The sequence below is a fragment of the Nesoenas mayeri genome, assembly GCF_963082525.1.
Source record: "Nesoenas mayeri genome assembly, chromosome: 18".
NCBI lineage: Eukaryota > Metazoa > Chordata > Aves > Columbiformes > Columbidae > Nesoenas > Nesoenas mayeri.
The window spans coordinates 8256777-8280119 of NC_137566.1; the positions used below are offsets into that span (position 1 = coordinate 8256777).

The 23343-nt window shown below is 56.0% G+C and overlaps 1 protein-coding gene across 1 annotated transcript; it reads left to right on the forward strand.

Moving 5' to 3' along the window:
• Positions 1 to 8361: 8361 nt before the first annotated feature.
• Positions 8362 to 23326, forward strand: NCS1 (neuronal calcium sensor 1; the record flags this gene model as incomplete). The annotated part of the gene is made up of 7 exons (XM_080355940.1): positions 8362 to 8425; positions 20362 to 20386; positions 21557 to 21695; positions 22155 to 22233; positions 22378 to 22466; positions 22779 to 22856; positions 23228 to 23326. The coding sequence occupies 7 exons, from the start codon at positions 8362 to 8364 to the stop codon at positions 23324 to 23326; spliced, it is 573 nt and encodes a 190-aa protein (XP_080212066.1).
• Between the last annotated feature and the right edge of the window lie 17 nt (positions 23327 to 23343).

Genomic DNA, 23343 nt, shown 5'->3' on the forward strand with positions numbered 1-23343 from the left:
TTTGTGGACAGAATCTCAATCTTTCTTGCGGTCTCAGTGCCAGCAAAGTGGGTGCATCCAGGGCTTGTTGTTCCTGGCCAGCGTTGTGGTCTCCTCTGTCCACAGGGCTCAGTGTCACCTTGTCGTGGAAGGCAGGACAAGGAGCTGATGCTTTGAACTTTGACAGCCAGATACACATTAAGGGTAGAAACCTGGATTTTAAATCATATTCTTGGTGGATCTGGCTGTATTATCACACACAGAATCACAGAATGTTCTCCAAGAGGCAAGTCCTTAGCTTGTTTGTTTTTGGCTGGAGAGGGTGATTTGGGCCTTTGGGATCTAACCACAGATCTCAGTTCTGCAAGCTGGTTAAGTTGGCAGGGATGAGGTGGGCAAAGTATTTCTGTGAAGTGCTTATCCTGATAATCCCCTGCCCCTCAAAAGCGTATGCCCTTCATCACAAAATGTAGGTCTTCAAGATGTTTCTTACAGTTTAGCTGATAGTTCTCATCCTACCACAGAGGAGTGATGCCAGAAATAGCCTGTGTTCTCTGCCCTGCAAATCCCAAGCAGCCGGTTCTGCGTTGCCTCAAGCCTTTGGGTGGGTGGTGTTTCACCAGGGAACTAAACTATAAACAGAACGTGGGGTTTGGATTTACTAATACCCTACTGTGAATAAACCAAACTTCATGTGATGAAGGTGATGGCTGTTGCACTGGGGTAGCCTCTCTGTTTCATGCAAGTGTTTCTTGCATGTTAAGCTTCTCCAAAGTGAACATTCTCTGATTTTTCTGGTTATTCCATATTTGACCCTAAAACATCTCCCCTTAAAGTGGCAGAGCCAAACTCATCCCTGCTGGATGTGCACAGTGCTCCAGGGCAGTTATAGCTGCGCTTGGCCAAAAAATTGCTCATTGGCAATGAAAGGTGAAATGTTAGGGGAGAGCTGTGTAAAGTGAGACTGAACTATAGGAAGACTCCCTTGAAAATGAGACAAAATGTAAGTTATGTGGGAAAAATGTTGATTTCTGACTGCCTTCTCTGAGGAGAAATCAAAAGCACCTAAAGAGTAAGGTCTATTGCAGACTGGTAGACTATAACATAGAGGGAAGAGAAAACCAAACCAGAGCACTAACACAGCTGTCCTCAATGTGTTGTATGTTTGGATGCAAGCCCATGGATGTTTCCCTGTCCGGAGGAGGTAAATTGTTTTATCCGCTTTAAGGATTTTCTTCTAGTGTCTGAAATTCTGAGCTGTCTTGATCATTTGCTGCTCCTCGTTGCAGACCGAGCTGCCTGCTGTCAGTGCTCTTGCTCTAGCAAGATTATCTTCATGACTGCAAAGAGCTGCCTTCTCTTTAAATCTCGCTTTTACCTTCCTTTGCCTACTGACTGACAGACTCTAATGAGCAGGAGCGTGTGGTAGTGCCCTGTATAGTGAATGGTCAATAAAAACAAATTGCTTTGTACAGAAGAGGTAATAACACAGCTTGTATTGGCACAGCTGATCCTGATACCGGGGTCCTCACTTAGACAAGGGCTTTCATGTGTGTGAAGTAATAAATGCATGTCATCCTTGTTTTTTCTCTCCCTCATCAATGAAAAATAATGTAAGTTGGGGTAATGCTGTGTTCTTGTGACTCTTTCCTCCTGTGGGATATTTTTAGTGGGGTGACTGAGGTATAATATATGAGATGGCTTTTGTATTACTGAAATAAAGTAAAGAGGCAGACAAGGCGAGGCTGTTAGAGTGCTGGTGGGTGGTGAAGGTGGGGATCAAAATGGACAGGATGGCTTAAAACTCCTTTTTCTGCTCCCTCTTGGGATGATTGTGCTGAGCTTGGCAAGAGACTTGCAGCATCCTCAATGTTAACAACATGGGGCTCCTGGGGCAAGGGTAAATATAGTAGTAAGTGGGGTTCTTTTGTCCCTGAGGACACTGTTCTAGGCTGCTCATCTTCTGTCTTTAGTCCTGAGTTGTTTTGTATCCTGTTGGCAGCCTGTACCTGTTTATTGCAGGGGGTGGAATTGCAGTTGTTGGTGCCGCGGTGCCGCTTGGGCTGTTTTGTTCTGCTTGGGCTGTTCCGTTCTGCAGGAGCTCTGTGAGGTCAGAAGGAATCCCACGCTTCGTATTGATCTGCGTCTCTTGGGATAAGCCAAACTTGTTCGTTTTGGGATGGATCTGGTACCAGGAGGTGGTAGCCAAACTGGAGGGGCTACAAAGAACAGCTGCAGTGACTGAGACCAGAGACCTGGGCAATGACAGAAGATTACAAGAATTAAAGCTCTAAGCCTGACTAAGTGATGATTAAAGAGAGCCGAGAAGATGTAGCACATGACAAAAATGGCTGCGGGGGGGAAAACCACAGAAACGGGTGGGGAATTAATTAGAATGGCTCAAGGGCTGAGCTGTGGAGAGGTGAGATGATGAAATGAACGCAGAGGAAAACAAGATGTTAGGAGAAACCTTTTGCCAGTGAGATGGGTTTGGCTGCAAACAATCCCCCTGGAGAAATGGAGGCAGTTCTCTGTTGTTTTAGATAATCACCACTAGACTGGACAAATCACTGCTAAATATACTGTGAGGAATGACCCCCTATCAGCTGAGAGCTGGACTAAATGTCTGAGTTGGTCTTTTTCCATTTGCTTATCTCTGTGTGCAGTATATTGTGTGCATAATTTCTGGTTTGGGGGTTCATTTGTGTGTCACTACTAAACCTTGTAGATGCCTTGAGTGAGTTTGGCTGCTCCATAGGAGGAACACGAGTCCTATGTTAAAATGAAGCCAGTATGTGTGTGCCCTGATGTATATTCATGGTAAATCAGGGTTTTAACTGCTGTTGCAAAAACTGAGCAGAAATATCTGCTGGGATTTACCGAGCACACAATGCCCGTGTGTTGCCATGAATCAGAGCAGCCTTGTGGGAGGCAACGGTTCAACCTGTTACGGCAATGAAATTGGAGAAATAGGTACAGGATGATTTTGTATGTATGAGTGCTTGGGGTTTGTTGTTTAATGTAAAGATTGCGGGGTAGGGTTTGGGTGGACAGACTTCACTGCTGACAGCGCCGTTTGCTCACAGAGCTCGCTCGAGACCTGTGGCTCATCTGAAAACCAGGGCAGCTCAGCAGTGACAGGTCCTGGGGCTGCTCCACGGCAGCAGCCGGGCTGCAGGTGCTGAGATCCAACGTGACTCACGAGGAATCTTTGGAAGAAGTTGGCTTCCCACTGGTCATGGCGTGGAAAACAACTGCAGCGGTTCCCCCGGGCCTGCCGCGAGCGCCTGCAGCTCGGCATTGCAGGAAACAGGCACCGAGCGACCTTCAGAGCGAAGATTTGGGCAGGAAAGCAGACAGCTGGCAACCTTCCCTGTGTTTTGAAGGCTCTATGTATGTATGTTTTATATATATGTGTATCTGTATAAAGGCAGCAAAGTTTCGTTCTTGTCCAAACCCCAGTCTTGCCGTTTTAGGGACACTTTTCCCAAAGCAATTTTCTTCTTCAGTAAGAACATCTGCAGAAGCTGGAGAATGATGCTCCATAACCTCGCACAGTGTGTGCAGGTACCAGCCCCTCCAGCCCACCCTTCAGCCCTGGCAGTGCCGGTGGATGCTGCGGGACGTCTTTGCTGCAAAATCTGCCGCTGCCTCTGCGACTGATCTTATCTCACACAGACACAACCGCGCAGCTTGGTCGTCGTGATGAGGAGTCTTTATTTTCTGCCACTGAACAAGCGCCCTGCCTGATTTAGTATCGAGCCTTGTTTGAATGCTCCAAGCAGCTGGCCTGCGCTTCCTGCACTGCAGAATGAGCGTGGCAGGAGCAGAAAAAGAAGGTGGTTTCCCTGTTGCCAGCTGTGATTTGTGATGTGCCACGAAGGAAGAGCTCAGCACCTCCTCCGGCTTGGCTTTGTCCCAGCCAACTGCTCGCTGCACAGGGCGGGCAATGGGAGAACAGCGGCTGCCTTCACCACAGCCGCCCTCTCCAGGTTCCCACATCAGTGTAACAATTACAGCCCCGGACGCTGCAGAGAGAATACAGTCTTTGGAAAAATATACTGGAATTTAACAGAAATTGAATAGCGTGGCAAACTGTAACGCTCAGCGCGTTGCCTGCGTGTCGGTCTTGAATGGCAGCTGGACGTGCAGCCTTGGCATCCTGCTGATCTCCAGACCTTCCTCCGCGTCCACCGATCATTTCAACATCTGTGGTTCTGTTTCCTGGGGAAAGAGCCTGCAGGGCACCATTCCCTCTGCCATTCCCCCAAACCACGGTGTGTTTGCTTTCTGTTGTGGTTTCTCTGAAGCCATGCTGTGTATTGGCACTAAAACGCTCTGATAGCTGAAATTTATAGTGGTGGTAGCCAGTACCGCTGCTAGAGTTCAAGCCTCAGTGTTTTGGATTATAAATCTTGATTTCTGAGGCTTTGTTACTTAGTTGTATATAGCTTAGTAATTAAAACAGTTAGGACAGTAACTTGCTTGGTGTTTGCTGTGGCCCCAGTGAGACCAGGAGCAGTTCGGGTCTCGTCAAGCTTGACAAGAGCTTCAGTCAATGCACTGGTTGGTGAGCTGGGAGTCCCGCTTAAAGCTGCCCACAGTCCTGAAACCAGCACACAAGTGTGTGAAACTGTTGTAATCTGAGGTCGGGGTGATGTTTGTGATTGTTGCACCAGGATGTTGAACTCACTTTACCGGCATTTCTTTTTTTTCCCAAAACCTCTCAAAAAGCGACTCTTTTGCTGGCGCTCTGTGCCAGCAGTGACCACAGCTCGTCTGGTGGAGCAGCCAGCGCTGATGCCAATAATTTCTTTGGCTCTTCTTCTAACTGAGTCAGATCCCTTAAGCATTAACCTTAAAATAGCCGCTATTTTTGTAGCTGATATAATTAATCTTGTGGGTATGTGTATGTTCCTTGCCCATCCTAAGCTTTGAGGCTTCACCACTCCCCTGCTGCCTGACTCCCTGCTTTGGCACGAAAAAGCTCTTAGCAAAACTTGGCTTATTCACGAAAAAGCACAAAATAGGGGCTGTGTGCGCTCTGCTTAGCGAGTTCAGCGCCAGGCGAAGGCTGTTTGCCTTTGCTGCTGCTGTCCCCAGCGACAGATTCCTCGTTCACGTGGCCGGTTGTTTTTGGAGCACCTTCTCCATCTGCGTTTGCATGGGTGGCTGTGGGAGGGGGATGTTCACAAGCCAACGGGCCTGGGGGTGACGCTGGCCACAACGATGGCAGTGACGGATGGATGGATGCGTGGGTTTAGCGATGCGCTAGGTGAAAAAAGGGTTGGTGAAGCCTGAAGCATCAGTGGCCCCTGCGTGGGGCCTCATCCAGCCCTGGGATGGGAGGAGAGGCAGAGGATGGATCCATTGCCCAGCTCAGCCCATCCCCTGCCTCTTCTCTCCCCATCCCAGGGCAGCTCCTGCATCAATGCACATCCGAGAGTGCAATGTGGATCCTGCCCCATCCCCAATCGCCACCAGTGACCCCAGCCATGCCCAGGTCAGAATACAGTGCTTTAGCCATGTTATATCCCTGATTTTTCAGGTCTGAGCACATCAGAAGCAAAGCAAGCACGCTAGAGCTGGGGTGCCGAACCTCGCTGCTTCCTCGCAGTGCTATTCCCACGAGGTGACTGTAATCTTGACAATTAAATCAACGCGGATGCGTTGGGGAAAACTGCCGTGATGGTGTCTGAGGATGCTTTATTATAACAAATGCACGCAGCGTGGCGAGCCCACGTGGAACAAAAGGCTGCGTGACTGAGCCTGACGGACTTGCTGTGTCCTGGGGAAAAAGAGTTCAGTGGTTTTATTAAACACTTTAAAGTAAATACCCGAGGAAGGAAGAGCTTTCTGCAGACACAGGCTTGGCCGCGCAGCCCACGCAGCTCCCAGCTTTTGCAGTCAGAGCATCCTCAGATCCCGTCCCAACCTCCGGCTCTGTCGTGGCAGGAGAGGCAGCAGCTTCCCTATAAGCAAGACCCAGCTCCGACAGCAAATATCACCCAGGGAATGATCATTTCCATGGCAGCGCATTGCAATATGGTGAACAGACGGCGGATGCACCACGAGCGGCGCACGCTTAATGAAAAAGCCAGCCCGAGCTGCAGCCTCGGCGGTGGTGGGGAATGTGAGCATTGCCGGGGCTGCAGGGGTGTTCTTCAGATGGGAAACACGGTGGGATTTGCAAAGCAGAACCGCTCTCAAGGGCTGGACCTCGTTGGATTTTCTCCACTGAGCAAACAACCCGGCTCTCTCCCTGGTGCACTGACGGCGTTTAGCTGGACTGGATTGTATTGTGCCCCGGTCACTGTTCAGATTTCAGTCCCGCCAGCCCCAGGAGTCTTTCCGGGCTGGGGCGGTGTTCCTCTGGCTGTAGAAAAGTCACTGCCTCCCAGAAAATGCCGCTAGTGGTGTTATTTAAGCAATAATGGGGTTAAAGCTAATAATTAGGAAGAGAAAGTGACTGGCTTGCACAGTTTCCGATTACTTTTCTCCTCTCTCTGTGTGATCTGAGCTCTCTCTTCAGTGTTCCCCATGGTGGAGGCAGGGTAGAGTTTTAAATAGTATTAAATGTCCTTAACATCAGTTTTGCATCAGCAGAGCTTGTGCTAAAATGCCTGTGCTGCACGGGGAAGGTTTGGGATGTTGGCCTTGCTTTTCACCCCAGCAGGGCGTGGGGCACCCCTGCTGCAACACTTATAGCCCAGTGACAGATAAAGGGAAATAATGCAAAAAAATCAGTATTTTGCTGATGGGCAGCCAAAGAAAGGGCTGCAAAGACCATTTTGCAGCAGGTTTGGTGACCAAAGTGAAATCCGGTGGGGCCTGCGCCTGAGCTGCAAGTGAGCCCGTGTCCCTAAAAGCTGTACAAATACTGGTAGTGGCTGCGAGGGATGCTGGAGGGAAAACGGGAGCCTTGCAGAGTTCTCATGGTCGTGCGCTGCGAATCCCCCGTCGCTCGGTGCCGCTCCTGCTGCTTGTCCCGCGGGTCCGCCGCTGCTGGGCGCCCCAGCTGGGATGTGGTGATGGTGTCTTTATACTCTTCTGCCTTAATGAGCTCATTTGCAAAAGGCTGGGTGATAGAGGACTGTGCATTTTAGAAACACCTACCTGGGGAGCGTATCCCTGGAGGAGTGAGTGTCAGGCACCCTGGCTGGTAAAAAAAAGGTGCAGAGACCAGTGTTGTTGCCAGCTGTGCTTCTCGTCTCCTTTGCAAACAGCCCTGTGTGTTTTGTGTTGGGCTTTCTGCAGCCTTGCAGACAGGTCTTACTATATCCCAGCACAGATTGTTTTTCCCTCCTTGGTTGCTACCACAAAGGTCCAGGCGTGCCTGGGCAGCTCCGGCGAGGCCTCCGTTGCATCATAGGTGGGAAGAAAACTGTATTTATCGCGTGCATCAGTACAGCTAATGAATGTGTGCACACATGCACAGAGAGCTTTTGTAGAGGCATAAAGCCCTGCATGGTTTTGAGGTGGGAACGAGCTGAGTGCCACTGCTTTTAGCACCGGCATGGTTTCCTGGCTGCGCCGCAAACCCGCCGTGGGTGTAATCCGTGGGGTTTTTGAAGGGATTGAGCTTGGTCTCTGTGTGCATGCTGCAGAATGATTGAAGGCTCACAAGAGCCCTGAGGATCCTGGGGTGAGAGGCAGGGACCTGCCTTCTGCTGGAGGCACCCAGGAGGTGGTCGATGCTTCTACCATTGAGGATGTGGGTGTCGCACCAAGGTCACCCCCAGCTCTTGAGCTCCCCCCGCTCCCCATCCTCCCACTGCCCATCAACCTTACAGGCAGGACCAGGATCTCCAGCGACGGGGGGATTGGCAAAACTCCAGCTCAGCATCACCCCCTTTTCCCCCTTTTCCCACTCCCGACATTTTCTCCGGGTTTTCCCCGCCGACCCCTGCGCGGCGGCTCCGGAGGAGGGGGGGGGGGCGGTCTGGGATCCCCCTCCCCAAACGGAGACCCCGCGGCTTGGGGCGGTGGGGCCGTACCGAAGCGCCCCCCTCCCTCGGCTCCATCCCGCAGCGCGGGGCGGGGCGCAGCGCCCCAACCCGCCCCTCACCGCCCCTCCGCGCCCCCGCAGCGCGCCCGCGGCCGCTCCGCGCCTGGCGGCAGAGGGCGGGGAGGGTGCGTGTAACCAGGGCCACGCACACACACGATCGCGCACACGGGGCGGCCTCGCCGCTCGCCTTTGCGGCCAAACCCCGGCAACAAAGACACCCACCCCCCCCCCGCTCCCCTCCCGGCCTCGCTGCCCGTCCCCTCCGCGGGATGTAGCCCGGCCGGGAGCTGCCACCGAGGCCCCCCCGCCCCTCCATGCCCCCGCAGTGAGGCCGGGAGGCGGCTCTGCCGGGGCTGACGGCGCTGCCGGCCACCATGGGGAAATCCAACAGCAAGTTAAAGCCTGAAGTTGTGGAGGAGCTGACCAGGAAAACGTACTGTGAGTAAACGAGGGGGGCATGGGGGGGCAGAGCCGCGGGGATGCTGCCGGAGCGGCTCGGCGGTTGTGGGGAGGCGGCGGGGCCGTTGTTGGGGGTTGGCTGGGGTCCGCGCTGCCGGCCCCGGCCTCTTCCCCCGGCTCGTCCCCGCGATCGCAGCGCGGAGCTGAGATTTGTGCGGGCAGCGGCGGGGCCGAGCCCCGGGGGAGGGCGCAGGCTCGGCCGCGCTTTGTTGCAAGAATTCCGAGATCAGCCTGGGAGGATGAAGAAAACCCACAAGGCAGCGGAGACAAGGAGAGGGGCAGCAAGCCGGAGGAACGCTCCGTTTTCTTATAAAAACAATTATCCGTGGCCTATTTCTAAGGCTCCGGTAACCGTGGGACAAGGGCCGCATCCCGCCCACCCGGAGCGATGCGCCGTCCTTTGCTGACCCCCCTCCTGCTCCGAGCATCCTTCCCCTGCCTGGCCCTGGGGTGTCACCGCCGGGCGGGTACCCGGGGACCGGCCGTGGTGTTGCCCTCCCCTCACCAGGCAGCTTCTCCCTAAATGGGGAGCCAAACCGTCTGGGTGGTTTTTGAAGTTTGGGTGCATTAGTTGGAGGGGTTTCCTTTGTTATTATCCTCTGAAGCGGAGAGAAGATTCTGACACCAGTGAGTTTCATATTTTTGTATTAATATCTCAGTATCGGTTTAATAACCTGATTTTCCAAGTGATTTGCCTTCCCGTCTGAACCTCCACTGTAATCTTATTAACATGACTAATGCCTGAGCCATCCAATTTTAGCAAAATCAGTTTGTTTGGGTTTTTTTTCTGAAGGATGCACAAAGGAAACAAAGGCTTTGGTGGTTCAAGTTTACCTCTCTGCTCTCAGGTCCGAGATATTCCCCCTTTGCCTCAGAGAACTGCGAACGTGTAGCAGACCTGCGAGCTCTCCCCGCTGTCATTGCTGCAGTCCCATGGCAGCGCTTACCCAAAAAGGCAATAGATTAGGATGCAGCAAGTTCTCCCATACGGAGAAGAGGCAACACTGGTGCATTGCACAACCCTACACGCGGGGTTTGCTCTCTCATTGTGGCACAGGCAGGTTGCGGGGAGCATGTCTGCATAGCCAAACTCTGAGTGGTGGTAGGAGAGGTTGGAGTACCCAGACTGGGCTTCCTTAAAGTGGCTCAGGGAGAAATGGTGTAAATGTGGCAGTGCAGGCTGGGCACAGACCCCGGCTGGAGCTGAGCCTGGGTTTTGGTGTCCTCGCTGCAGCTGTGACCCGCGGCGGTGCAGCCGCGCTGGGACAGGTACGGTTATTGCCGTGCTGCAGTCGCCTGCTTGGTTTGCACCCACCGCGATGATCCGATGTCTGATAGAGAGGGATTTGGGAAGAGCCAGCCCTGGCACAGCCTCGTCTGCTGGTGATCTGTGTGCTGGGCGTTCTGCACCCCGGGGGGCTCCTCGCTGCGTGGGGAAGGTGTTAACCCCAGCGGGGCAGATGGGCAGCGATGTCCTGTGTTCTACAGGCAGCCGATGCCAAACGAACACAGTGCTGGTGAAACCATCACCTGCGAGAGTGGGGATGTCTCATTTGCTCCATGAGGCCAGCAAAGGGTCATTGCCTTTTGAATCACTTTATTCCCAACTTTCTGCTCCGCTCCCTTGGGCGCCCTCACCTTTCCACCGCACCCCGCCAGGGAAAGACTCCAGTTCTCTGATGGCTCCCTCTATGAGTTCCCGGCCTGCCTGCGGTTTTCCCTGCCCACTCCAGGTCTCCATGTGCCGCTTTATTGAGGTGGACCGGACCTGTATGCCCAGGCAGCCGTGCCGTGGGGCAGCACGTGGCCCTTCGCGTGGCCAGAGCCCGCTGCAGCATCCCAACGTGCCCCGGCAGCGCGGTACCCATCAGGGAGAGCTGTCGCTAATACCAGGCTCTGTTTGTTGATCTCTGCTCGTTGTACCTCTCTTCTCTGGGATTAATTACTTCTGCTGGGCGTTTCTGCCCCTCTTCTGCAGCTGTCAAGGCGAGCGCGCGTTCCCTTGTCTGGCAAAGCGCTTCACAGGGCCCTCCCAGGCATGCCTGAGAGCCTCTGATTTGTCTTCAGGCCCTGGGAGATTGGAAAGATTAATTTCATTCTGGATTTGGGGGAATCCGGGCAGAGGGGATGCAGGTAGGAGTGCAGGGTTGCACCAAGCACAGTGGCTACGGACCAGCTGGAGCAGGGGACAGTTGTACCCACAAATCCATGGCATTCTCGACAATCTCTGGTCTGTGCCGGGCAGGTTTTACTCCGTGGCACTGTGGTATTTCAGCATCTTCCTGGCAGACCAGCCATGACCACCCTTCGAAGAGCATCACTGGTACATGGTGCCCTTCCTACCAGCTGGGCCTGCTTGGTGCATGGTGCTGCTTCTGCTGCTGTTGCAGCACATCTGGCCAGATGTCTCTGGGAGCCTGTAACTGGCAGCTAATGCTGGGGACCTGCTTGTGTCCCAGGGAGGTTCTCATGGTGGTGAGAGCTGTGGCTGCGCTACATGAAAGCTTCCTCCTGCAATGGGATTTACTTCCACTATGACATTTTATGTTTGTGTGATTTCCAGACAAAATGAAGCAAATAACAAAAATCCCCTTCTTGGTTCTGCAGGATCGGTGGGATGGGGAGATTTCATCCTCTCTCCCTGCCCCGTGTGTCTTTTCTGCAGATTTATCACATCTGTGGGACTACAGAGGACCCATGTCCCCTCAGTGCTCTTCTAATGCTTGGTGGCTTATTGCATCCCCTGGCTGCTGTCCCTGTCCCCTCTGGTCTCTCCATCTCCTATTTCTGGCGTGTCTCCGGCCATGCTGTGGTAGCAGGGTTGCCGTCAGCAGCCTCCATGAGATGCAAGAATTATTTTCCTGCAGTTATTCAGAGCAAGTTGTCCTGAGTCCCGCTGGGAACCGGCCACGGAAGGGCAGGAGCCTGCAAACCTCGTCTGCTGGCTCCTCTTCCCACTCCACTCCTGACTTAAGGTGCCAGGGGTCAGATTTTAATGGCACTTGGACACCTGAGGGCACAGAGGGATGTCTGAGGGCTCCTTCAAAGCACTGGCTGCCCAGGTCCTGTTGGTTTGGACCCATCACCGTGTGCCTTTCTGCATCTCCAGGCACCTGAGTGCCCAGGAATACCTGGCAGTGCCAACCTCACCTGTGTGCACAGGCCAGGCTGGGGCTGCATAGGAGCGTACAGGAGCAGCCAACGCTGAGCGATAATAATAATGAATAATAAATTATGTAATTTTTTGTACTTCCATAGTGCCTTTCATCCAAAAGTGCCTTATAATCATTAATTTATTAATCTTTCTGATGCCTTGTTGAGGTAGCTTGGAGATGCTGTTTTGTCACAGGAGGTGACAGCGCCCAAGACTCGAAGGAACCACCATCCTGGATTGTGTCTGCTGGCCCCTCCTGGGTGGGAATTAAAGCCTGGGCTTAACTTGGGCCAGGTGCTTGGGGCTTATGGCCGTGCTGGGATTTGGGATTGTGTTTAAGAGCCTTGCGGGGTTGCGGTCAAAGTGTTCTGCTAAGCTGGAGATTTGTGAAGGTCCTGGAGTATCGCTGCTCCCTGCAGCCCAGATAATGTTGTGTAAAGTGCACTTTGCCGGTGCAGAATATGTGTTGTGGGTGCACATCACTTGACGTGGGCTCCTTTAGAGAAGCAGGGAGGGAAGCGCGGTGCTGGGTATCCCGACTCGCAGCGGCGCTCCCAGGCCAGCCCAGCCGCAGCATCGGCAACCCTTAAAATCACGAAACAGGCTTAAAGTTTTGAGGTTGTTTCAGAAAAGCTGTTTTTTTTAAGTCATTTTGGGGTGAATTGGATTCCAGGGTTCACTTTTCATAACTATTTCCCAGGTCTGGAGCTACTAAAGCTGTACATTTTGTTAATGCCGGCTGCCAGCCCTGCGATCGGGCGCGCTTGGAGCCACGCAGCTGCAGGAGCATCACCGCTGGGATCGGGCGCAGGGTCGGGGTGATGATCCCGCTGCTCTGGAGGTCACGGTGAAGCTCCGGTGAAGGCGTGGGAGCCGCGGCGAGGCTGCCAAAGCGATGCCCGTGGCGCTGGGAGGCCCGGGCTGCAGAGTGGGCGTGCGGAGAGGAAGATGCTCTTTTCCCAAGAACTGCATCCCACCCACTGGGATCTATTTTGTGGATTTTCAGCTCACTCTGGCATCATCATTTTCTGCTCTTTTACAATAAGCCGCAAAATTGGCTCTGTTGCTCGACAGTAATGCATTGAATTAATGGGCATTAGTTTAAGAACAAACTACAAACATATTGATTTGTAGTTACGGGGGTACACGGTGGTGGGTTGAATTATGCGGGAAAGGAAAGAAAATTCACCAATTGCAGCAGTTTTAAGGCAGGAAAATGGGTCGGTTCCTTGCTGGGTGCACCGGGCTGGGGTTTGCTCCGCCATGGCACGCCGGTGCTGGAAATGTGCTGGTTTGGGCGGTGAGCAGGAGCAGAGGAGGGACCTCGGTGGCTCCCCGCTGCTGGTTTATTTTTAGCCTCCCGAGTGTTTGGCCCCGGGCGCTGGGTTTCTCTGCCAGGTTGGTTCGTGTTGAAATCCCTCCTGTTGCTCATCCGGCAGAACGCGGGGATCGGCTGGCCAGGTGGTTCCCACCCGTTATCCCTCGGTGGCAAATGATGGGTGAAATACCTAAAGCCCCAAAGGCTGAAGCGCCGGGGTCTGGCGACTGCCCGTGCTTGCTCAGTTTGGCCCTACAAACACCCACTTTGGGGCTGCCTGTGCAGAGGGATGGCGGGACCCCTCCTGGGAGAGGGGTGGGTGTCATGGGGCGCTGAGATGCTGTGCTCGGTCTGTAAATTTGGGGCTGGGCTGCTGCTGGCTGATTGACCTGGTGAGCGTTCCTGCCTGCTCCGAGTGCTCCCAGCCTGTAATGGGATTTGCAGGAGCTCAAAAGGGAAGTTTTTAGGGGAGAAGGAGGGCACGTGTCCAAGCACCCTGGAGATGTGCCGGGGATGGGGCGCAGAGCGGCTCTGCCGTCCCGTGCCAGGCAGGGTGCCCTGGGGAAGGGCGATGGGCAGGATGTGCTGGAGGGATGCCTGGGGTCTGGTTTTGGTTTGGGGCCTGTTTTTGTTTGGTTTGGGGCCTGTTTTTACCGCAGCCACTCGTAACCCAGAGCTGCGGTGCTGGCAGCTGCGGGGCGGGTTCCCTGCGAGCTCCATGGGGACATGGTGTGCTGGCTCTGGTGGGCTGGAGGCATCTCCAGCCCCTTCCCCAGGGAGACCCCAACCTGTTCCCAGCAAATCTCATGTCTGGGCACCCCAAGTGCACGTGGTCCTGGCGCTCCATGGGTAGGTGTGAGCACAGCAAGTTTTGGGGTGTCCGTGCAGTGCCCAGGAGGTGTTTGCAGTGCTGGGAAGGGGAAGATGTGACCCAGGGCCCCTCGGGCTCCCTCTGCGGCAGAGCAGAGCAGCTGTCCCTGCCTCCCGCTGCTCCGGCATCAGAAGAATCACATTTCATTTATCCCCTGACATGTTAATGGATCTGCTTAACCACTCTCCTGACCTTTGCTGCTGCCGCTATAATTAAGGCTGTGAAACAAGAAGCTCTGAAGGCATCAAAGGAAGCGGCTGCTTCAGGGAGTAGCCCACAGACGTGCTTGTTCCGTTATCTGGGTGACATTTGTGGGGTTGCTTTGTTCATCCCTCCGCTCCTCGTCCTCTTGGGTCTCCTGGGGAGCTGGATGTGCGGGGAGCCGGGTCCGTGCTGGGGTCAGGGCTGGGGGATGCTCAGCCCGCATTGCTCCCATCACCACTGCTGCTCTCCCCACCTCCTGCGCCTCGTTCTCCCTCCAAGGCACCTTTTTGGTTTCTACATAGAAGGAGAGGGCTGCCGGCGCTTCACCCACCCGCGTTTCTCCGGCATCTCCTTGTGGACGGCTGGACACCGTGGAGATGCCCTGGGTGTCTGTGTTGTCCCCCATGGAGGAGCAGGTGTTTGGTACCTTTGGCAGCCCCCGGCACAGCCCCGTCGGGGAGGGGGCAGAGGGGGCCCTGCTGCCAGCGAGGGTTTGTCCTGCAGCCTCCTCCTGTCCTTCCCTCGGCCCCAATGCCTGAGTCAGACTTTCCTCCCCCTGCCTGCACTGGGTCCACAGGGGAGTTTTCTCCTCTTCCTCGGGGCAGGAGTTGCTCTGTGGGTTGGGGGCAGCACCTTGGAGCCCCAGGCGATGCCAAAATGCCTGTGGCCAAAGCAGGGATGGAGCAGGACATCGCTGTCCCCAGCGTGGCGAGGGCACGGGGGCAGCACCGGGATGCTCTGCGCTGCCATGGGGCATCGCTGCGTCAGCTCCTGGGGAAGCCGGGATTAAATCCAGCCCAGGATAAACCTGCCGCAGCCACTGGCTCCTGCTGTGGGTGTGTTTCAGTCTGATTCATGAATTCCCGAACGAAGGCAGCTGTCCTTTGCCCTTCCTCTGCTGCCTTTGCTGCAAAAAGCAACTGCTGCTTTTTCCCTGAACCCAATTTCCAAAGCCTAATGTTGAGCCCTTAAATATTTAATAAAGTCTTAAAAGGATTTTAACTGCATATTGGCTTTCCTGTTGGTACCAGCCCCGGGGGAGATGAGAACAGAGCTGCTCAGGGACCTGTTTATCCAGTCTGGGAGCAAGACAGACCATTAATGGCAACCACTGGCGAGAAGAGTGCCAAACGCACACGCAGTTCACTCCGCATATTGCTTTGTATCTCAGCAGTAACAAATGACACCAATTACAGTGTCGGGCTTGTGCTTTGAACGTCTCGGAGGCTCCCGGACCCGCTGTTGTCTGTGTCTGATGGTGCAAGAAGCCAAATTGGGCAAGCTGGGGAGATGGGCGAGCTGGCATGGGGATGTCCCGCACCGACAGGTAGGCAGCTCTGGCTGTGGTGGTGCCTGCGCGGGGAGGCTCCGACATCCCTTTGCGATGAGATGCTGCAGGGACACGTACTTGCGTGAGGACATCCCTGGCGCATGGGTGACAGGGCTGGGAGCGGCGACTGGGCGCTGCTGGGGCGCACGGGGCTGAGATGGGGCGCGTGTGGGTCGGCAAAGCTGCAGGTCATCCCCGGGAGCAAAAGCAAATGTCATGGGCTGGCTGTGCTGTGAGCCCTGGGGTTGGTGTGCGGCGACCAAGGGCTGATTCTGCAGCGGGTGTTTGCTCCAGCCCTGATGCTGACCCCCAAATCTGGGTCCTAGGGGTAAGGAGTGAAATCCAGGTGCGTGAACACGCTGCTGAGCCCCATCGCCCGCTCGGCGGAGAGTTCATAACGGGTGAATATTAACATTGTGATGACGTTGAGAGTGGAGTTTGTAACGGATTTATGTGCAGACAACTCTTAAATGTCTGTCTTGCAGTGGTGAGGGGTGGAGTGTGTTGGGCACAAATTGCAGGGTGCGCGGGTTCACCCCGGAGCTCCGTGGTGTTTTACGCATGAGGGGCTGATCAGCTCATGCATCAGCACCCCCGTCATTTCCGCATCAGCACCCGAGAAGTTCACGCATGAGCACACAATTAATACACATACGAGCGCACAATTAATTACATATGAGCGCCTGGCTGATTTGTGCATGAGTGCCCTGTTAATTTGCACTGGATTGCACGCTGGTGAGCACCCTGTTGGTTGATGCATGGGTGCCCAATTAAATGGTGCATGTGCCCCATATCAGTTTGTGCCTGAGTGTCCAATTAATTTCTGCATGAGCACCTGATCCATTCACACCTGAGCACGCAATTAGTTGCATGCACAAGTGTGTTATCTACTAATTACACTAATTTACGCAGAAGTGCCCAATTAGTTCATGCAGGAGTGGCCGGTGAATTTACGGGTGAGTGCTCAATTAGTCCATGCATGAGCACCCGATAAATTCATGAATGGCCCAAAACTTTATGCATGAGCACCCAGCTGGTTCATGCATGAGCGGCCCTTCCATTCACGCCTGAGCACTCGGGTAGTTCATGCATGAGCACCCCATGAAATCATGCATGAGCACCCAATTGGTTCACCCAGAAGCACCCGAATCATTTATGCATGAGTTCCCAATTAATCCATGCATGATCACCCAATTTATTTTTGCGTGAGTGCCCGTCTAGCCCAGGTGTGGGTGCACAGTTAGCACATGCATTCGTGCCCCATTCATTTGCGTCTGAGCACCCACTTTGCTCACGTGGGAGTGCCCACTCTGCACACATGTGGGTGCCCAGTTTGCCCTCGCCTGGGTGCTGCTTGGAGCATCCGCAGCAGGTTTAGGCAGCACCAAACCCAGAGGGGAGCCCCAGCGAGGGGTGATATGCTGAGTCCCCTGGACTGGGATGTGCAGGGGACATGTGGGGACCCCGGGAAGGAGCTGCCATGCTGAGGCTGTGGGGAAATAAATGCCATGGGACCACCACCATGTCTTGGTGGGTGATGCAGGACTGGTCACCTGCTGGCCTGGCAGAGCAGGAATGCCGTGCAGCAGCTGGGGAACCGCTCACTCTGTGCCTGGAAATAATTAACCCCAGTTTTCCTGATAAGATGCTGGTGACTGTGGCCCCGCGGGAGCAAGGTGCTGTTGTAGTGGTTGGAGCGAGGGGGATGTGCCAGGGTTTTGGGGGAGAATTCCTGCTGGCTGCTGCATGGGAATGGTGCTTGCTGAGCCCACATGAGGACAGCTCGGTGCTGTGGCACATGAGGACAAGTGTCTCACTCCTTCTCAGGATCTGTCCCTGAGGCTGGGGCTCAACCCCAGCCCTTGCACAGAATGGGGAGGGGATGGTTGTGGGATGGGACAGCAGCACAAAAAAAGCCCCCTGGGGCTGGAGCATCGTGTCACCTCCTGCATCCCACCGTGGCCAGGGGTCCCCAAGCCATTCCAGATCCGCATGCCCCTCGTGTACTCCTTAGTGCCGCCCCATCCCCGCCGTGGTCCAGTGAGCTCCGAGCTCCCCGTGGGCAGAGCGATGGATGGGGATTTGCAGTCCCGGGTCCTTCCTCTCCTCCATGCCTGGTAAGCACAAATTAACAGGCTTGAGCACTGATTAACCAGAGCTGTTTCTTGCTGCAGCGGCAGCTGGGTGGTGGGAAGAGAGGGGGCACGCGAAGGGCGGGTGGTGATGGAGCTGTCAGTCCTCGCCTGTGCTGTTGGGGAGTGATGGAAATGTGGGGGAAGAGGGTTGGGGGTTTTTTGGGTACCGGTAGCTGGGAGGAGGGGGCTGGGGGCTGCTCACAGTGCAGTCCCATGGGGCAGGCTCTGCCCCTCTGTGTGGCGTGAGATGTGTGGCCAAAACCCTTCTCCAGCTGCGACAGGAGCAGGAATGGACTGGCCGGTGCTGCTCTGGGATGATTGTTCATGCTGCCTGCACCCCCTGCCCGCTCCTGCCCGCGCTGCCGGCCCTGCGCTCAGCGTTTCCCCGCACTTTGCTAAGAGCAGCGGAAACAAAGATGCTGCTGGCAGGAGCTGCCGTGCAGCCCTGTACGCACGGGAAAGGTGTCTGCGGCGCGTAGCCGGGGCTCCCGGCTCGGCAATGCCTCTTACAGCGTTGCGGTTCATAACAAATGTGAATACCCTGTCTTTATTTAGCACCGATCATCCCCAAGGATCCCAGAGCACGCTTCATCCGCTAACGAGCTGCTACGTGCGCTATTTATATCCATCCCCACAGTGGCGGCGGGAGCGGGGGTCCCTGGGGAGCCTGGCACGGCAGCTGAGCCCACCCATGGCCCCTGCTCCGGTGGGATGCAGCGATGGGGCTGCTGGGGGTCATCCCCTTGTCCTTGAGCACTCGGGGTCAAACCCGGCTGGGGTTTGTGTCACTGCAAACTGATTTGCATCAGCTCAGCGTTGATGCCGGGGGGATGGGAAATGCAGCACCTGCTGTCGCACAGGTACTCTCGGTGAGCTCGGCTGGGCGCTGCACGCTGGGGAGCTGCAGGGGATGGGTCAGGGGGAGTGGAGGGACAGCCCTGTCCCTGTGTGTGTCCCCTGTCCCCAGCCCTGGATGGGTGGCTCAGCCTGGCCAGGGAGTGGCACATCCCCGAGGTTTCCATGGCTGCAGGTCCCTGCTGCAGGGACGGCACGAGCATCCCTCAGAGCATCCCTCATCCGTGCCACGGGAGTGTTCACACCCAGCGAGGCCACAGCAGCTGGGAAGTGGCAGCTGCAAAGTCATCATCTGTCATTCCCTGCCCTGGGGAGAGTGAAAATTTGGTGGCACCAGAGGGACGCACCTAGAGGTGGGTGTTTTCCCAAGGGCTGGCGGACAGGGCTGTGTTCCACCTTGCAAACCCTGCAGCTGCCCCTCGCATGCGGGGCAGGATGACGGGCACCGGTACCAGTGTGCTGGAGGAGGGATGGGGCTTTGCGTGGCTCCATTCTGGGGATGCGCGTTACCAAATCCCACCCCGGGAGCCCTATGCGGGTTTTTGGACAGCGCCTGAGTGGTTCTCTCCATCGGAAAAGCCTCTCCCGGGAGCATCACGCGGGTATGAGGGGAGCCGGCTCCATCCCTCCCCTCCCGCCCCAGCCCGAGCGTGTCATTACCAGCATTTCTCCTGTACTAAAAAAAGCACAAATTTCTTAATTGTTTCCTGCTGGAGTTGAAAGGCAGCTCCCGGGCCTGAAATAGCACATTGGGGGAAACACAGCTGAACGAGAGAGCGACCAAGAGGTGATTTGCCCAGGGGACAGCCCCAGGCTGCTACCATTGCCTCCTTTGCCTGCCTGGGGGCGTTTCAGGCTCTGTCCCTCCAGCTGTCCCTGAGCTGGGATGGAGAGACACCCCCTATACACAGGGACGGCCTCTGGCACAGCCATCCCTGCCCATGGGGACATGGGACCAGCACTCGGCTGCGAGGGGGGGGCCAATGTGTGTGCCCCCCCGGCCACCCCTCTGCTGCTGCCTCTCGCCTTGTGCAGCCCGCGCCTTCTGCCAGACACCTTATAAATCTTTCTGATGGAAAATTGCTTTCTTTTATTTGCCATCCAAGGTAATTGGCATCTGTTGATGTGTCTTGGGTCTCTATTTTTATCAGGCGTTTGCACATTGACACATCTCCACTCCGCCTCATTATCCCAGCGCATTTCAGACCTATTGCTTTTTTATTATTATTTAGATGCACGATGCAAAGGAAATGGCTAATGAGGCCGTTCCCCCCTCCACACCCTCCTGCTGGCGCTGGTTTCCCCACTGACATGCTGGCCAGACACAGCTCCTGCAGTGGGACACATGGGGACAGGTGCCAGCCCCCCGCCCCGTCACCTCCCCAGCATCTCGCATCCCATCAGAACCTTTCCTCTGCTGAGGACATTCACCATCGCAGCAGCTGTCCCCAGACTGGGGACACTTGGGGTTGCCAACACTTGACATTTTCTAGCTTGTCAGGATTTGGGGGTTTCTCTGGAGCCTGGTGAAGCTTCCTGGGGTGCTGGGATGGGTTTGATGATGTTTCTCCCCATAGTTCAGTGCCTGTGGGGATGCCAGCCCTGGGCTGTGCCCGTGCCCATGTTCACTGTGTTGGTGCCAGTGCCTTTCCCAAGCCGCCTCCAGGCAGATGTTTTGGCAGATGTTTCCAGGGATGTTTTGGCTCTGGGGAGGCGGGAGGGCAGAGCTGGATCCTCCCCAGGTGTGAACGAGCCTGACCCTGGCATGGTCCTTCACATCTTGCAGTGATGCTGATGCTGTGCTCCAATGGCATCTTAGTGGGCTCCCTGGTTCTGGGATGCAGCAAAACTTGCAGCCCAGCCCCATCGCCCCCCAGGCTGTGCCTCGAAGGCCGACACTTGCCTGCGGGTACCACACGGCAGCGCTGGAGCGAGCCCTGGGGCATCCCCCAGGGAAGTCGCTGATGGGAAGTGCAAAACACACCGTCCTTGCTGTGAAAATGCTAAATTCCATTCCTTTTTCTCTTTTCTCCCGTTTTCTCTTGCAGTTACAGAGAAGGAGGTGCAGCAGTGGTGAGTGTCTGGCATGGGGGTGCGGGACCGGCAGGCAAGGGGGTGGGAGTTACTGGTGCTGAGCAACCCCTGTGGCCGTGCAGAGCAAGGGGTGCAGGGGGTGCACCTGTTTTGGGGTGCAGGCATCGGCTCATTTTCTGGGAGACCAGAAAATAGAGTTGTTTGGTTTTTCTTTTCTGTGCACCTCATGCGTGGTGCATGGGGGGACTTGGCTCTGGTGTGGTGGGATGCTGCACGGTCCCTCTTCCCTGCTCCCTCCCCACTCTGGTGGATGAGGGGAGTGGGGACATGGGGACTGTCAGCTGGTGGCCATGGCTCTGGTTGGCAGGGGCCAGTGCTGTCCCAGTGTGTCCCCATTTGTAGCGGGGCCCGCAGAGGCTGGTGGGGCTGTGGTGCCGTACCAGCAGCACGCTCTCCCCGCATCCCCTCCGCTGAACGCAACGCCCTAGAAAAGCCACCGCTTCCCTTTCATCTTCCTATCCCACCAGTCAAGGTTTGCTTTCTTTATCTCTTTCTCTCATCCTTCCCCCCCCACTCCCCACCGCCCCCGGTGACTCATAGCTGCAGCAACGTGAAAAAGATGTCACCGGCACTTCGGTTTCCCACCTCGCCACCCCCTTCCCCTCCTCCTCCCCCAGCCCGGGTGCCTGACAGATCTGGGCGACACGTTGCATAATGCTCACGTACCCTGCGTGGTCCCCACGTGGTCCCCATGCCCGTGGAGCCATCGAGCCCCTTTCCCTGCGCCCTCTGTGGTGGCACTTTGCAGCATTCAGGTCCAGCCCGGAGCTGGGACCTAAGGCTTTAGGGTGTTGAAGCACTGATGGGTTTTAGGAGCCTGTTTCAACCAGGCTCCTATTGAAAATGCCTTTAAAATAACACCCCCTGCACAGGGTCACCTCCCTCAGCACGGCCACACTAATGGAGCAGGACACAGTGACCCCCAGTGCCCCCCAGCTCCTCCGAGCAGCTTTCACTTGGGCTCGTGCAAAAAGCGCCATCATGGAGCCCCATCTGCCCCAGGCGCTGGTGGATTTCCCAGGACGTGGCTGCAGGACAGTGCTCACCAGAGCCTGGTTGGGGCGGGTTGGCAGGTCTGGGGTCACTGGGCTTGTGGGACTGCGTTCTGGGGACACCCCCCGGTGCCCACCCTCTGCTCTTCCTCCCCAGGTACAAGGGCTTTATCAAGGACTGTCCCAGCGGGCAGCTCGATGCCGCCGGCTTTCAGAAGATCTATAAGCAGTTCTTCCCCTTTGGCGACCCAACCAAATTCGCCACTTTTGTTTTCAATGTCTTCGACGAGAACAAAGTAAGTCTGCGAGCTAGAGGCACGGGCTGGGGGGTCGGGGCTGCGTGCGTGGCGATGGTGGGGTGGGTTCAGCAGTGCAGCTGCGTGATGCTGGAGGAGCAAAATATTCCAGCGCTACCTGGGGCGTGAAATGGAAGCGGCGCAGTAGCGAGCAAGCCCCCGCGCTTATTTTAGTCGATGGGAGTCACGTGGGAAAAGGCGATGAAGTGGCGAGCGAGAGAGGAGAAACGCGATGTGTCGGTGCTGCTGACAAAAGCCCCCCCCGCGCTCCCGAGTCGCTCCCACCGTGATGCTCGCCCGTGGGCCGGGCACAGCAGCTGCATCCTGCCGCTGGAGATGAACGTGCATTGCTTCTCCCTCCCCATCGCCTTTTTGGATATACCCCTAAGAGCATGGGCAGGGGGGACTTTGCAGGGTGGGGGTGGCAGCAGCACCCTCACCCCCTCATTGCCCCCCCAGGATGGGAGAATCGAGTTTTCGGAGTTCATCCAGGCGCTGTCGGTCACCTCGCGGGGGACGCTGGACGAGAAGCTAAGGTGTAAGTGCTCCCTGTGCGGTGGGCTCAGCCCCGCAGCCCCCGGCATGGGAATGGGGCCGGGGGGTGGCACAGGGATGGCAATAGGGTGCATGTCCATTGAGGGGGCTGTGGTCACAAGCACCTCGGTGATGCTCTGGCTTGCAGGGGCGTTTAAGCTGTATGACTTGGACAACGACGGGTACATCACGAGGAACGAGATGCTGGACATTGTGGACGCGATTTATCAGATGGTGGTAAGCGGTGGGGGAGGATGTGGGGAGAGCAGCCCCTGGGGTCCCTGCTGGGCTGGAGCATGGGCGCTGTGGGAAGGATGCTGGAACGACCCTGATTCCCTCCCCGGGCTTGTTGGGTGGGGGGCTGTGGCCATTGTGGCCGGGGCAGGGTCCAGATCTGGGCGCTGAGGATGGCTCTGGTGCCAATGCCAGCCCTTTGTGCCCTGTCCTGATGTGAGGGGTTTTGGGGAGCAGAACACGTGTCCTTGCCCAGAGTCCCCGTCCAGGCAGGGCATGACATGTGTGTGACCGAGTCTTGTTCTGCTGCTGCAGGGAAACACAGTGGAGCTTCCCGAGGAGGAGAACACGCCGGAAAAGCGGGTGGATCGGATTTTTGCCATGATGGACAAGGTGAGGGTGCTCGAGGGGTTTTTTCCGTGGTGCTGAGGGATTTAGGAGGCAGTGGCGGGCCCCCTTGCCACATCTCAGCTCTTGCAGGTGCCTCCTGCCCCCATGAATAAAGGGTCTTAGCTGTTGCTGGGCTTGCTGCAGACCCCTGCATCCCTGCGGGCTCACCGGAGCCATTGCAGGGTCCCCGAGGTGGCATTGCCCCGAGGTGGCACTGCTTCCTGGCTGCAGCCATGGGTGGCTTGGTGTGGAAACCGAGGCTGCAGTGATGGTGGGGATTCGGGAGGCCGTGTGGGATGGAATGGGTGCTGCTGGTTCCCGGGGTGCTCGGCACCTCCATGGCAAAGCGGCGCTGCGACCGGCATGTTTTGCAGAACGCGGACGGGAAGCTGACGCTGCAGGAGTTTCAGGAGGGCTCCAAGGCCGACCCCTCCATCGTGCAGGCACTCTCCCTCTACGACGGGCTCGTATAGTCCTGGGGCCGAGCAGC